The sequence below is a fragment of the Rhinopithecus bieti genome, unplaced genomic scaffold (assembly GCF_001698545.2).
Source record: "Rhinopithecus bieti isolate Rb0 unplaced genomic scaffold, ASM169854v2 scaffold_8675, whole genome shotgun sequence".
Lineage (NCBI taxonomy): Eukaryota > Metazoa > Chordata > Mammalia > Primates > Cercopithecidae > Rhinopithecus > Rhinopithecus bieti.
Genome location: NW_016806447.1, coordinates 61695 through 78058, shown reverse-complemented (window position 1 = coordinate 78058; position 16364 = coordinate 61695). Strand labels below are relative to the sequence as shown.

The following is a 16364-nucleotide window of genomic DNA, read 5'->3' as shown; positions in this document are numbered from 1 at the left end:
CTTTAATAAATCGGTAACAACAACAACAACAACAACAACAACAACAACAACAACAACAGCCTTCTCCCCCAACCGCGCCACACCAAAGGCTTCCCAAGTTGGGCTGCGAATCCCTGTTTGGTTTTCCAACGCCGAAAGCCTTAGAAGCAGTGCGATCTCCTGGCGGGACGCGGTTGTGGAAGGGCTCCCGGGGAGAGGACAAGATAGCAGGGTTTACAGGGCAAAGAGAGGAGAACCCGAAAATCGTGTCCTGGGGGGCAAGAGTGCGTCGCCCAGTCACAAGTGTGCTGTAGAGGTGGGAGAGGACGAGGATCCATTTCCACATTTCAACACCCCCGTTTCTGTAGCTGCCCCTGGAGGACTCAGCTGCTCACTCCGAACTCCTTTCCACGCGGCTCTGGCCCTAATAGGGGAAGCCGGGTGGCCGCGCGACCCGTGAGAAATGCTGGGGCGCGTGGCCCTGGTATGGGCGCACCCAGCGTCCGGGGCGCAGGTTCTCTCAGTCCAGCTTCTCCTCCCACTCACTTGCTCGGATCTCCTCCCTCCTTCACATCCCCCGCCCCCGAGACCGCGAGGCTCCCTCCCCGCATCGGCCAGTGAGTACACAAAGCCGCGGGTGAGGGGAAGCTTCGCAGGCGTGCATGGAGCAGTGAGATCACTGGCGTTATAAATATCCCGGTGCCAGCGCGGAGATCCGCTCCGGTGGCCTCTCTCTCCCCCTCTCCCCTTCTCTTCCCAGAGGCTATGTCCACCCGGTGCGGCGAGGCGAGCAGCGCCAGAGGCACGCAGCCGCAGAGGGGCCACAGAGCCCAGAATCAGCCCTGCAAGATGCACTTAGGACCCCCGCGGCTGGAAGAATGAGCTTGTCCTTCCTCCTCCTCCTCTTCTTCAGCCACCTAATCCTCAACGCCTGGGCTCACGGGGAGAAGCGTCTCGTCCCCAAAGGGCAACTCGGACCCGCTGCCACTGATAGGAACCCTAGAGGCTCTAGCAGCAGACAGAGCAGCAGTAGCGCTATGTCTTCCTCTTCTGCCTCCTCCTCCGCCGCAGCTTCTCTGGGCAGCCAAGGAAGTGGCTTGGAGCAGAGCAGTTTCCAGTGGAGCCCCTCCGGGCGCCGGACCGGCAGCCTCTACTGCAGAGTAGGCATCGGTTTCCATCTGCAGATCTACCCGGATGGCAAAGTCAACGGCTCCCACGAAGCCAATATGTTAAGTAAGTTACTCGCTCTCCTACAAAACCCGTCCTAGGCGGGCAGCAGAAGATTCAGGAGGGACAGCAGGTATTTCCCCGGGCCACAGGCGCACCTTCCTGAGCCCAGGCCACTGGGACCAGCTGATACTCAGAAACAGCTGGGCGGGTTGGGTGGAGATGCATCTGTATGGCGTTCGCACACGCACCCCTCTCCTGGTCATGAGGAATTGCGATTTCTGAGGTGTATGTTACCTAGAGGCTGGTGCCTAGACGGGTACCTTGTTTCCAGTTTGCCCTAGCCTCAAAGACGAGTCTCCAGCCATGACGAGAGAGAACAAAAAGTCTCATTTCTTCTAGTTCAATTTGTTTACCTTCTGCTTATGAACTAGCCTGGCATTTTTCATTAGGCATCAAAGTGCAGCCCTTCTCCCTATCCGTAACTGAAGTTATTTTTTAAAAAGAAGAATCAAATCCCAAATACTTGCCTCTTCCAACCGCTACCATAAACCTCAAATTAATATTGTATATGTATATGCATATATGTATATATGTGTATGTATACAATGTATACACATAGGTATATAGAAACACAAGATAGACAGATATAGATAGATAGATAGATAGATAGATAGATAGATAGATAGACAGATAGATAGACAGACAGATAGATAACTAGGGGACACCAGACAGACATTCCTGCTTAGAAGAAGATTGTGCTCTGGAAAACTGGACACGTTTAGAGAGGGAGACGTGATGAACATTGAAATTACTAACTCCAGAGTTGGATTTAACAACGTTTAGTATCTTGAGACCATGACTACACCGTGTTAGGAGAGTGGCCAGCCTTTGGTTCCCAAGAACAGTTAGGGGAAAGTTCTTTATTTTAGAAGAAACGCAGAGGTTAAATTTGGTAGGGGTGCAAATTTTGTAGGACTTTTGATAAACAAAGTTTTAAATTTTCCCTCTGAGTTTTTTTCTTTTAGCATGCGCTCTTTTTTCCTTTCTCATCTCCTCTTCCCTTCCACCCCATCTATGTTTCCAGACCATCGCAGCCACTCCTCTGGTTTCTCTTCACTGCCTCTAGGCAGCTGGGGGCAGAGGCGATTTGGGGCTGTGTGTAGGAGTGGAGAGATCTCTGTGGGGCTTTTGTTCAGTAGGGCCAGATCGCTCTTCCAGCGCGGGTTGGTCCACCAGGCAGAGCCCCAGCCAGGGCCTGTTAGGTACCCAGGGAGAGCGGAAATGTAGCCAGGAGACAGCAGCGCGCACAGTCACCTGTCTTTCAGTGTCAGCCTGGTTGCTCCTAGATGTTCCTAACTTGCTCCATCTCAGACCAACGACTCCACGGGCCACTGGGCTCCTTCTTACTACACAGGCTCCAGAGGAGCGTGGACGCCACCAGAGGGCTGAACATTTGGCAGCCAGCAGTCTCCAGAGCGGGGTCGGAGGCGCGCAAGTGGGTAAGGCGGTAGGCTGGCTAGCCTCCTCCCGTGGGTTAAGGGGGCCTAATGTGGAAGACCTGATGGTTCATGCTGAGAGAAAAGCAGGTCTATGCCCGCCCCCCTGCGCCTGTCTAGTCTATCTGGTCTCGCTGATTCAGCAGCCTGCTGCGCACGTGGTGAGGGGGCCTGGAGCGCCCAGCTGACGAGAGGGCCCTCCGCGCACGCACCACGGAGTCCCAGGGCCCCCCTCACACTCCCGAGAGGAACCTATTTTCATATTTTAGAGTTTATTTCGCTCATCGAATAACTGCTCATTTGAGGGATAAAGGGCAAGATCTGTTGGGGTGAAGGGGAATTTTCTGAGATTTGAGGAATAACCAGGAACATCTATTTATTTCTATTTGTCTTTCTCACTTTGTCTCAACCATCTCTTGACTCCATTAACCATTACAGCTTATTCCCACTTCCGGCAACCTTTCCTTCTCTCTTACAAGAAAACTTTCTCTCTTCTGTTCTTCTTGTGATTTATCCAGGAATCAGCACCAACAGAGGATAACTTCTGTGAGCTCAAGGGAGGACCCCAAACTACCATGCAGCAAGCAGCAGCTTGGAGCCCAGGGAGCTCAGATAATGCTTCTGGGGAGGCTTTAGGTGTGCTAGAGATCTCGGAAAGCAAGGCTCATTCCCAGGATATTAACCATCTTCTCTAAGAAGACACGACATGAGACAAACATAGTTTTACAGCTTAGGCCTTGCTAGAGGGGATGTTGTAGAAAAGCAAAGGGGGGAAAACAAGAGCAGATCGAAAAGAATGCACCCAGATAAACAAGACATTGACCACTACCTAGTATGTAAAATGTACATTTTCTTTTAAAATCCATGTTGAAAGATATCTACAAGAGAACAGGGATGTGTCCTAAAACAGCGCCAACAAAAAACTTAATTTAAACTTTTTCCTAGTTTATTCCTGTTGACAATAACCTTTCAGAGTTTAGTTTCTGTGTCTTTCACATGACTTGCTTTCATTCATGCCATAAATCATGTACCCAATATAAGATACCTATCTCATTAAGCACGATATTTTGGTTACTTTTGTGTTTATCTCCCATAGAGTTTTTTTTTTTTTCCTAGAAGCAAGCATAACAAATATTCAAATCATAGTGATTTTCTGCTTTGTGATAGTTGAAGTGTCTAATACTACTTCATAAAATTTTTACTATCATTGATCAATGCAGAATTTGCATGTAATTTGGGAATTTAACATGGATCTCTGCCATTATCTAGCTGTAAAAGAGAAACAGAAGCTAGCTAATTACAATCGGTCATTTACCTCTTTGAAGGCAGCATTTGATGTTTCCTCACATTCACGTAAACTAAGGTGTTGGCCATGACCTTTCTTAGAGTATGTGAGGAAATGTGTTTAAATCTCCTAAGAGAGGCTGAGAGGGCTGGATCAAGGGCCATAGAGGATACCTCAGTTTGTTCTCATCCTCTAATTCTACTGTCTGTGAGTCAGCGATGACAGAAAACATATTCTTTTTGTTACAAACCTGATACTTCAGAAAAGTCAAAGCTTTGCCGTGAAACTGCATGCTAACAAGTTATTTTAAACCTAATAATATTCTGTAGCATTTGTCTGATAGAACAGATAATCATATGTGTTTCACAACTATTATTTGACAGTAAGCTTTTTTTGTTTTTTTGCAAATTGCAAATGTTTTCTGGTTTCACCATGAGAAGTACACCATGGCCATGGACTTTTAAATATAACTTGTTTAGTTTACATGGACCAATTAATATATTCTTAGCTTCTCTTATACAATAGTTATCCCAAGTTTTGAAGACAGAAAATGAAATTAAGCTCATTGTATATAAATCCTTATTATGAGGAAATACTGTGGAAAAATGAAGAAATATGAACAAGAAAAGATAGATGACCCAACTATTGCATGGAATAAAGGGTTTGCATTAATTTATATGCCTTCAAGTTTAATTTCAATACAGTGCTTCTGTTGACTTACCTTGGGCCACTGAAGAATAGGCAATTAAGTAGTTGTCAGTTTAGGGAAGAAAAGTTTAAGGCTTTGGCTATACAGACTCAAAGCATTTACATAAAATATGAAAATTCCAAGCACATATTTTGGCTAATAGAATCATCGTTACTACTTTTAAAAAAAAATCTAAATTCACTACCAATTTTGGGGTCATGTGGAGTCATTAGACAGTCCCCCAAGCCTAGACAAATCAGAATCTATATCTACTATGCAGAAAAATCAAGTGGAAAATTTCAGTTGCTAATTTAATCAGTGAAGACTGCTAAACTGAATATTTCAAGATTCAGATTTGATAACTTGGCACAGCATATCTGTTACTTTGTGGATGCAAGTAGAGAAACTTCAGTTTTAAAATATTTTTCTCTGGGGATTTTCAGATGGGTTGTTGAAAGCTTCTGAATACATTGAATATCTGTGCTTTTCTATATTTTATTCATTAACAAAAGAGAGAAACAGGAAAAATTTGTATAATTGTATCAACCACTATCAATAAAGCCCTATTATGTTAAGAAATCTGCAGAGGACTAAGTCAAAAATCTAGAAATTTTTTTTATGGAAGTAAACTTACATCATAATGCATAAGTGGAATTGACTGTGTGCATAAGCTGAGAGACACCAAGACATTCTTGCCTTCTTCAGCTTAGGTGTCAATGCTGAAATTCCACAAAGAGAGAATAATTCCTTCCGTTAAGCATTCTCCTCTTCCTTTGACCCTCTTAAATGGGAATGCCTTAAGAAAAATAACACACTGTCAGTAGCACTTTAATGTGAATTTATTTACACTGAGCCACCCCTCCACCACATGCCTTCTCGAGCAGGAGAAGGCCACAGTAGCGGGAGAGTACTAAGACACCTGTCCATACTTGTGTATGCATAGGGTGTCCTGATGAGAGAAAAGAGAGATAGTGAGAGGATAAAAGAAGGCAGTCAAATTTAGCAAACAGTCATTGACTATATACTATCCATGAGACAAGCTTGGCCTTCCACAATTTTCCTTAGAAATACTGCCTTGGCATCCATAAGGAGAATCGTAAGTTTCCATCAAATTTAATATATGTGACTCCCGATGATAAAGGTCAGAAAATTGCTGAAATTAAAAAAAAAAAATCAGTGTCAGAGAAATGTTTTCTGAAACTTATATATTTGTGATTTAAGGCACATGAGTTTAAAAAATTACGTAGAATTCCTGAATGAGTTACTGAGATTTGTCATAGTAAAATCAATAGGCCTGTGATATTTTGGGGAGGAGGGCAGGAAACTGAACTGTGAGACTCATTGAATCTGCTCCAGAAAATAAGGCATTGTGAAATCACTGCTGACTGTGGAAATTATGATCATAACAGTGTTCTTAATATGAGGTCATAATTATAGTAAGATTTAGAAGATCAATACCAAAGTCACCCATGTGAAAAATCATTCATTCATCTAATCTCATCTCTTAGATCTCCTTCATTCTTTATAATATTAAATAGAATGATACATGTAAAGTGTATTTTTAAGCTTTCAGTTAAAGATAATTTTCTTAAAGTTGTAAAATCCTTTAATTCTCAGGCAATATGTCATTTTTATCCTGGAACTTTTAAGGAGAAACCCTGCAATATGTAACACAATAATAACACTTTCACATATATTATTTCATCTTCTCCATATTTAAAATACATTGCCTGCAAATTGTATATAATATTTACACACAGAGTGTACACTGTATTGAAATACAAGTTAAATGCATCTAAATGGATATTTGTTTAAAAAGAGAATAAGCTAATTATCAGAAACTATTTATTTAAGCAAAGCAGTAGTATTTCTATTAAAACAAATATTTATAAAGCCTTTTTATCTCAACATCTTAAAAGTTAGCATACAAACACATACACTTATGAGACTTTTATCTTTTACTCTACCATGTATTTTTTCATTAATATACAATATATCTGCATGTTCAAAACCAGATAATTTTCCAAAGAATGGAATTAAAAGCCTCTAACAATTTAGCACCATGAGTAAATTGGAGTAAATATATAACCAAATCTCTCCTCTATCAACTCCGTGTTGTCCCTTTTGTATCTATCATTCCACACATATACAATTTCTTTCTTTCCCATTTTTGAATGTACATGTTTACGTAAATATTCACAATCACATCCCCATCTCCCAAATTTCTAAAATCATTAATGCTATTCTCAATATCATTCCATAATTCTGATAGAAATTTAACTTGGTATCACTGTTATAGTCATGCTTTAGTAATAATATTATTATAACATATTACATCTGTGTAGAGTATTTAACTTCACAAAGCATTTGGTGTGTTTTGTTAATATTTGATAAAATGATACTTCTTCTAAACGTTTAGAAGCACACTCAAATAATGTTTATAATAAACTCTATTATAAATATCGTTTAAAAAACATTTTGAAGGAAAGGATTTATACGACACTAGTGGTTTTGTTTTTCTTTTTTTTTTCAGTTTCCTTCTAACAGCAAAAGTAGCTTCCAATAGTTTTGGTTTTGTTTTCAATTTAAAGAAACACCTATTAATGAACTGGTACCTGCAGTTTGCCTAAGGTGTATTTTATTTACTTTGGGTTAAAACATTTATTTTTTAAAAGTTGTTCAGTTATCCCCTTTTCACATAAACTTTCTAATCAAGTTTTTTAAGAAACCAAGTTGAATAAATAAACAGCAATGCTTGCTAGAATTATAGATGTTAGCTCACATTGCACAATATAAATGCTCAATTTTATAAAATATTTCTTGTTTTTGGTAAGCAGAATAATTTTATATGTGCCTCAAAGACTGCAAGGAGAGTTTGCTATTTCAAGAAAATCTGATGAATTTCTCTATTTGGCAGAGTCCTATTGAGATATCCTAATTAGTATATATGCTCAGAATATTATAGATGGAAATATTGAGATGTGCTTTTTTCCTTCCCCTCTCTTCTTTATTTCCTTCTTTTCTTTCTTCCTTCCTTCTTTTCCTTTTTAAAAGTAGAGATGCAGTGTCACTATTTTGACCAGGATGGTCTTGAACTCCTGGTATCAGGAGATCCTTCAGCCTCAGCCTCCCAAAGTGCTGGAATTACAGGCGTGAGGTACTGCACCTGACTTCCCTTTTTCCTTTCTAAGACAGGTCCCTTTTTAGCTCTATTGAGCTAAAAATCTCTTTTTAAAAATTTTGAAATAGACAACTAATAAAAAAACATTGTGCTCTTTTCATGTTCATATAAAATACATAATTTATGTTAAATAAGCAGGCTTTCTAATTAAGTGCAGACTATGTTTTATCTTATTAAACTACTCTATGAACTTTGGTGTGTAATTCTCTTGATCCAGTGGATGTGAACTTTGAAATTACTGTAGGAGACAGAGGAACATTGACTTCAGAATGCTAACTATGAAATACAAAATATAAACAATAATGTAATAAATTATCTCATTAATTTTTTTCTAGGAAATAATTCAAAATGCAAGATGTCTCAAAGCATAATCCATTAAACATTTCATTGAACCAATAATTTTAAGTTATTTATAATGCTTTCAGTATCTTACATGTAGTCTTTAAATGCAGTCACTAAAAGACTGAGTGTGGTATATGTTTATTTGTAACTACCATTATAACCATGATAATTAGAGTAGAGGAATTTATTTAATGTAAATAAGTATTATTTTCCAGACTTTCAAAGAGTTATACTAGTCTTGAGCACAGATTTGTGCTTTAATATTCAAAGTAGTGTATTACCTTTGATGAAGAAATAATGGAGAAGAATTATTTTGCAAAACATTTTTAAAATGTCTTTTTAATTTCTTTAAAACCTGAAAAAACTTCATGCTCATTGTTTACTAAAAGCGACTTATTTGTCCAAATAATTACTGATGAAGTAGAATCAAATTTTTGAGTCTTGAAATTATTTTAAATGAACACTTGAATCCTAGCCTTCTTTGTTTTTAACATAGTAAATGTCATGAAAAATAAGGATGTTAAATACTAAGTTTTTTTTTTAAATCACAATAATAAAGAATGGAAAGAATCTACGTAGAAATTTAATTCTTCACAATGATATAAAGAAGAGCCTGTGTTTTATTTTGGGATTTCTGTCATCCTAGGTATTTTGGAAATATTTGCTGTGTCTCAGGGGATTGTAGGAATACGAGGAGTTTTCAGCAACAAATTTTTAGCGATGTCAAAAAAAGGAAAACTCCATGCAAGTGTAAGTAGAACCACTTTATATTTGTTAAAGGTGCTATAAAGATTTTACATTTGTAAAACAGAATAATTTTCCAAGTTGGTAGGTAAGACAATTTGCCCAAAGAACTTAATTATTTAAAAAGCATATTTACATTTAACCAAGAGAATTTTGTGTACTTCTAGAAGTAATAATTTAAATATTTAATTTACTTAAAAAGATATTATAGAGTCTACAAAAAGTTTAAGCCTAAGTGTATTTGAAAATAGCGTTCTCAAAGGGGTAGCCATCCACTTATTTCTTAGAAGTGGCCCACATAAGAAGAAACGTGGCAATAATATATTTCACCACATTTTAAACTTACAAGTTTATAGTGATTGCGTTTGTGCTAAGTAGATGAGGTTCTTACTTAATTTTACAAGCTACTCCTAATACCAAAAGTCGGGTCTCAGTAATGTAAAGTATTTTCATATTAACAAGTAGGGAGGGAAGAAACCAATAATTAGAAGACTGTGACTTTCATAGACAAATTTTATTTAATTAATTTGAAGAATTTTTATCTTGTATTTTGTCACATCAAAATGATGACTTCTTGATACTATGAAAACTAATTTTGCATTCTCAAAATTTATTCAGACCAGTTTTATATATTGTGATCAGTTCACAAACTATTTATTTGCTTTGTTATGAAAGTTTCCATTACCTGGGAAGTATTATTTTAAAGATAATAAAATATGTTCAGCTTAGTTTTCCCATTCACAGATTCTATTTATTTGTGTTAGTATATACACATGGCACTTAAAGGTGCTTTATGCTTTTCTCTGGCATACTTATTTTCTTCACATTAAAACATTTTGAAAGCAATTATTCTTTAAAGTTAGTCATTTAATCCTGATTCTTTATAGTCTTTATTAAATAAATTATTAGAATATCATTTTTTCAATTTTCAAAGTTATAGAAAGTTTCAACTGATAGCAATCAATTGCAACTTACTATATATAATTTTATGTTATAGATCTTTAAAACTTCAATGAAAACGCCACTTGGTTTAATGTGTAAGACTTTTATAATTTTACTTTTCTTAACATCTAAAGTGATTTGTTAATATCTTTTGGAAGAGACAGAATTTGAGCAATTTCTGTAGTTACTTGAGGATTCGATGAGATAATACATGCAATGTGTTAAGAATACTATTTGGTGTGTTATAAGTGCTCAATAAGTGTTGCCTATTATTATAGGGTAACAATCTAAATATAATCTAAATATAATAAATTGCTAAAATATCAGTTTAGCAACATAAATGGAAATCCTTTGTTAAACTCTTAAATCGCCTATTGCAAGAACTATTAAACAATTTACCATTTCATTTTTTGAGCTGGTTACTATGCTCTAGCAAGCTGTAATATAGTATTCATGGAAATATATTTTAAAAATTTTTTCATTTATTTAAGGGACAACATTCTGCATCACTGTGAAAAAAGTAGGGTATTACATTTTTTAATTTTATTTTTTATTTCAATAGGATTTTGAGGAGCAGGTGGTATTTGGTTACATGAAAAAGTTCTTTAGTGGTGATTTCTGAGATTTAGGTGCACCCATCACCCCAGTAGTGTACACTGTACCCGATGTGTAGTCTTTTATCTCCAACCCCCTCCCCTTTCCCCCTGAGTCACCAAAGTCCAATAGTCCAATGTATTGGGCATTTAATTTTATTTTAAAATATTATTTAAAATTCACATACAGATGAGTTCTCACGAGAGCTGGATAAAAGCAAAAAAAAAAAAAAAAATCCACATACAGAATAGAAAACAATGATCAAACACATCTGAACGGAATAACTTTTTCTCAGTTTACTTTAAGTTTATAAAAGATTAAAACACCTTCAAAATCTAACCTCATAATAATACACAGTGCATGTAAAGAAACTTTCTCTTACTGGTTTGCTTTGAGTGAAAATCTTAACTTTTAATATATTCTGATTTATGCCATAGTACTTGCAAAAAATAGACTAAACTTGGAACAGCTTAAGGATAATTGCCACAGAAAGTAACATATTACAAATGGAAGCCAATTAGAAAGGTCAAACTGAGAGGTTAAGATACATGATTCCTCTGTCAAATACAAGTAACAAATTTCTGGAAATTTGACCCAAATGTCTAAGGATGGCTGGTTGAAATAATGCAGATAATGCAAAAACAGCATCTGTTATTCTTTCTCATCTTGGCAGGCTAAAGTTATTTCACAGAATAATGACTTTTAAACAGTACAAAGCAAGTCTTGCTCTTGTCACTCTCTGAAGCTCTTTGATATAAAAGTCATTCTGATGACTTTGAGCTAAATTGTAGATAAAAATATTAAGCCCTATGATTATGTGGATTCTTTTTAAACCAATTATCCAAGCCCACTTTCTCTTATCTGAGCTTTTATTAGCACTTTTCCTTTAGGTGAAAACCTAATTAAATTATAAAGTGATTTATTTTTTAAAGACATTGAATTTAGAAATAGTATTAATGCTAGCAATTACCAGTTTTATGCCCACTTGGTTTCTTTCCTGTTTTCACATTCTAGTTAAACATGTTGGGAAATTGTTCTTGTAACTCTAAATATGACTATTTGATTTAGTTAATAGTTTTGATTTTTACAGCTTTACATCATCTCCAAAAAGGTTAAAAACTCATAGACTTTTAGGATTAAACTTGTAATTTGTGAGTTGCTTTAATTTAAAAATTTTTCAGAGGCATTTAAAGAGTACTTTTAGGGTTCTATCTACAAAGCAAATGTAAACTAAAAATATAAAATATTAATAGAATTCTGGGAAAAGTAATCCCCCATTGTACTGAGAAATATTCATTGATACTTGTAGATATTCAACTCAGTTTTTGTAATAATAATTAGAGTACTAAAAATTAGCTACTAGGCAGAGATAATGTACTTCCACAGTTCTTTAAAAGCTCTTTTGCTCACATTATCTCATTAGATAATGAGGTGATAAAGAGTCTCATAGATGTTAAATTATTTTCCCAAGGTTACACAGTTAACAAGTGATTGAACCAGAACTATATCCTCCTAGAATTTTCTCTTTCTCTTTAAATGCTATCGTGCTTGGTAAATAAAAGTTAGCTTCAAAGAAGATACTAAGTTTTGGTTGGAACCAATTACATTGTTTTCACCTCTTAGTGTATAGAAATTAATATGTGCATGAAAATATTTTGTATTACATATAAAACGAATACTGTGGCACATCATTAGAATATTTATAGCACTCTATTTAATAGGCAAATAAACAGGCAATTTGAGATTTATAGTTAAAGTTGCAAATTTCCTCATTCTAGGTACATGTTTTTCTCTTTGATTCATATCTCTTTTTTGAACTGGCATTTCCCCCATCTCCTGTGTCTCCGGTACTTCACTTTAGAATCTAGAGAAGAGGGGATGTGTCGCCACAGAATTTTACAAATGTTGGTTATTCATTGTCAATGACAGTTGCATAGGGAACCCCTGCCTCCCAAGATAAACTTTCAAAACAGAAAAGAGACTTGTTTTGCTCACAGAAATCTTCATTTAGTAAATATTTTACTGTTCATAGACACAAATATGACACACTGAAAGGGTAGCCCAGAGCAGATTCAGGCAGCACTGATGCTGATTCCATTTTTGTGCTAAATTTGTTAATCCCATCAGAGAAGTTTTATTTGAGCTTCAGTGATTTAAATGTGTGGGGCTCCCTGGACTCATTCAAGCCCCTGGAGCCCGGCACATTTAGATGTAACAAACCTGTACATTGTGCACATGTACCCTAGAACTTAAAGTATAATAAAAAAATAAAAAAAATTTAAAAAAAGTATGTGTGGCTCCCTGGACTCATTCAAGCCCCTGATCTACAGGCAGCTCTCCTTCAAACTTTTATTGGCATACTCTAAATAGGCAGTGCAACTAAATTCCTATCATGCAGGTTTTTCAGCATTCTTCACAAGGATGAAGATGTATGGTCTTCTCTTCGTCCAAATGTATCAAAAATCATCAAGAGCAGGAGGAGATAATTGCTTTCCAAAGATCCATGAGGGCTACTCCAAGCCACAGCTGTGGCCTGTACCCTCTTTCTCAACACATTCCCATGCTAAGGTACCTTCTGAGACTGAGCACTCTTTCTGCCTTAACCGTCTGTCTGTCCCTGCTCCCTCCTCAGGTTGGCATCCTTACTGAAAGTCCCACAGAGAGCCTTTCTGGACTTATCTGAGGTGGGTCCAGACTAGGAGTCAAAGGCCTTGAGTGTGATGGTAAAGACACAGTTAGATTGCCCCAGGCTGAATCCTACTCTACCACTTCCTAACCGTGTCATTTTACTTCACCTTTCTACTCCTTGGTTTATCAACTACAAAAGAAGGAAAATTGGAGTCACAATCTATTGGGATAGTTAAGTGTTTTAAACAAGATAATGCATATAAAACAGTTAGAGTACTGCCTGAAAAGTGTTCCACACTTAATGTTTAAACAGATTTTCCTGAATTTGCTCTCAGGCAGCTGTTTGACAATCCTTAATCTCTTTCTTTCTGATTTTGGGGTCAGGCAGCTGTGACCCTTAAATCATTCAGACCAGTCCCAACTCCTATTTATCACTGATCTTTTCTTCCTCACATCCAAACTTTGTGTGCTTATAGGTGTCCCTTATCTACTAGGTTTTCCTTTCTCCCAGGAACCTAATTTCAAAGCAAAATTTCCAAGCTCAACCTCTTAAAAAGGCATGGATTTCCTATGGTCATAATCTTGTGATTTTTTTTGTAGCTCTGTTGTCCATCTTGATTTTTCCCTAAAAACATAAATCTTGGAAAAGGTGATTATCATGTATTCTTCAGTATACTTCAGCATACTTCATAAAGTATGCAGAAAGCTCACTGCTTATTGGGGAAAAACATGTTAGCTTATTTTAAAGATCCAGAGAGAAGTATGTGGTGGAATTATTTTTGTTTCTCAGGGTTTTAGGGGATCATGTTTGAAAGGAAAGCTAATTGTAGAGTTTACGAAACAGGCATGGAATGTGTGCTTGATCAGTCCTAAGCAAGGACTAGAACATCCTCCTTTCCTGGTTTCAGAGTGTGCCAGCTGGCTTGCCTGGGATGAGACTCCAGACTGGACTTCCTGAACTGCAGGCAGAGTGAAGAGGAGTCGGCAGCCCCTAAAGCTGAGCATATTTACTGAAAGGGGAAATGGAGGCTTGAATAATACTTATCCTCATTAAAAAATAACTTACCAAGCACTCCACTCTGCCAGTCAAGACCATGCATGAGCTTGATCAAGGCATTTGAAAAGAATTTTTTTCTTTTTTTGCCCTCTAAGGACTTTCAATATACAGTAAAATTGAATGTCTAGCTACTGAGGCACAAAAATGGGTTCAAACTCTGCCTTTGCAGTAAATGCCAGTTTCCTCTCAATTTTGCACTGTGGAAGTCATTAGAAGACATGTTTTACGGAGGAAATCTGGGTGTGATGAATTGCCTTGTAGATTCAGAAATCCATTTTAGCAGAAAGTGAGAGATAGTAATATATTTCTTTGATGATTTGAAGAGTGACACTTGTCATTCATCAATATTTTAACAGGAAGCAACTTCAGAGCAAGTAAGACTGTATAAGAAAAGCCTAGGAAATAGCTTTGGTTTGTATAGTGTTATGGGGAGACCCTTAGTCTAGGAATCAGAAGACGCAATTTAAATCACAGGTCTATTCTGGCACTTGATAAATGCAGGGTGATAGATGGATCATACTCTTTACTTCGCTGGCTGAAAATATCAGATAATACTATCCTAATAGCAGCCATGGAATTACTGTGAGTTAAATTATATATGTAACCAACTGACACACAGTAGTCTCCAATAGTCCAGCTTTGTGGAGTTATTAAGGTCCTCAGAAAGAAAGTCATGCTATTCCATGTTTTGCCTGGTGTGGTCCTTACTTCATAGGTGTCAAAATCACATAGGATGCTGGTTAATGATACATCAAGCCCAGGGTCTCAGCTCAGACTTACAAAAACACAGCCTCTGGAAATAGGGCTTGGGGAGCTGTATTTGAGTCTGAGCAATTTTAAGGGAAATTATATAAGTGAAGAAAAGAGATCCTATAGTTGATGTTCTTTACCACATTATCTCAGCTTGGGTAATATTAAAACCAACTTGTATATTTTGTTTGTTGCTCAGTATGAGGAACTGAGATATAGAAGGAATGAATGTTCGGTACCAAGCAGGAGATATGGCTGTGCCTGGGAGATAGCATGGCAGGGCTACAACTGGCCATTACACAGCTTATATAGTAAAGAGTAAGAAGTAGCCCTCTGGGTGCGTGCTTCCCTGTACCAGGGCACAAGTATAATAAATGAGCTGAGTTTAGGGCACCTGTCCCAGGCAGCTCCATTGGTGGAGGGAAGGGATGAGAATTAAGCAGCTCTAAAAGGAGGCAGGGGAAGTAGAAGTGATGAATGTGGCAAGGAAACTTAGTTTGTAGCAAAATTTGGTCTATAGTTGTTTTTATTACAGTCTATGATAACCTTTTTGTTATTTAATAATATTAGTCTATAACAGCATTTTAATTATTTAGATTTGGCTTTTTTCCCCTTAACTTTATAAGGTTTTCAGGAGAAAGAGGCAAATCAAAGAAAACAGCTGAAATAAATAATTAAAATTGATTAAATACACACAAATTCCAAGGTTTATACTGGCGTCGGTTCAAATTCACTCCTATTTCCATATCTCATATACTACATATTTACTTCTATAGTTGCACACGAGAATCGGTAATTGCACAGCTTTAATTTATACTATACAAGGTACGCAATCATCATAGATCGTGATATTTACTAAGAAACAAAACTACAAGAAGAGATTTTAGAGAGCTTTTTTAAAAACAATATCATTTGGGAGATAATTTATTTGGTTTAACTGACCTGTTTAATTTCGGTTTGGCAGAATTAGTCATTTCTGGAATATTGCAGTTAATTGGAGTTGTGCTTTCTTTGAATTCAATTTGACCTTTTAAAAAATATCTGTTCTTTAAAATGGATCCTTCACTGTGAGAAGGGATGAGTAGAGCCACGACAGTTTACTTCTAGTGAAAATGCTCTTTTTTTTTTTTTTGGAGATGGAGTTTTGCTCTTATTGCCCAGGTTGGAGTGCAATGGTAGGATCCCAGCTCACTGCAACCTCCGCCTCCCAGGTTCAAGCGATTTTCCTGCCTCAGCCTCCCCAGTAGCTGGGACTACAGGTGCCCACCACCACACCTGGTTGACTTTGTATGTTTAGCACAGACAGGGTTTTACCATGTTGGTCAAGCTAGTCTCGAACTCCTGACCTCAAATGAACCGCCCGCCTCAGCCTCCCAAAGTGTTGGGATTACAGGTGTGAGCCACCATGCCCAGCAAAAAGTTCTTAATTCTCTTAATAGCAGTGTGTTTCCTCTCCTTGTAATAATTTAGATATTCAAGAAAAAATAGTTCAATTTGTTTAAAGCTTT

The 16364-nt window shown here is 37.2% G+C and overlaps 1 protein-coding gene across 2 annotated transcripts in view; it reads left to right on the top strand.

Moving 5' to 3' along the window:
• The first annotated feature begins 581 nt into the window (after positions 1 to 581).
• FGF5 (fibroblast growth factor 5) overlaps positions 582 to 16364 on the top strand; it is a 21175-nt gene continuing 5392 nt past the window's right edge. Inside the window, exons 1-2 of one of the 2 annotated variants that reach the window (XM_017876521.1) lie at positions 582 to 1212; positions 8788 to 8891. In XM_017876521.1, coding sequence (XP_017732010.1) covers positions 858 to 1212; positions 8788 to 8891 — 459 coding nt within the window. In that variant the 5' untranslated portion in view covers positions 582 to 857. The remainder of the gene's footprint in view (positions 1213 to 8787; positions 8892 to 16364) is intronic. The other variant, XM_017876522.1, reaches the window with a different exon arrangement.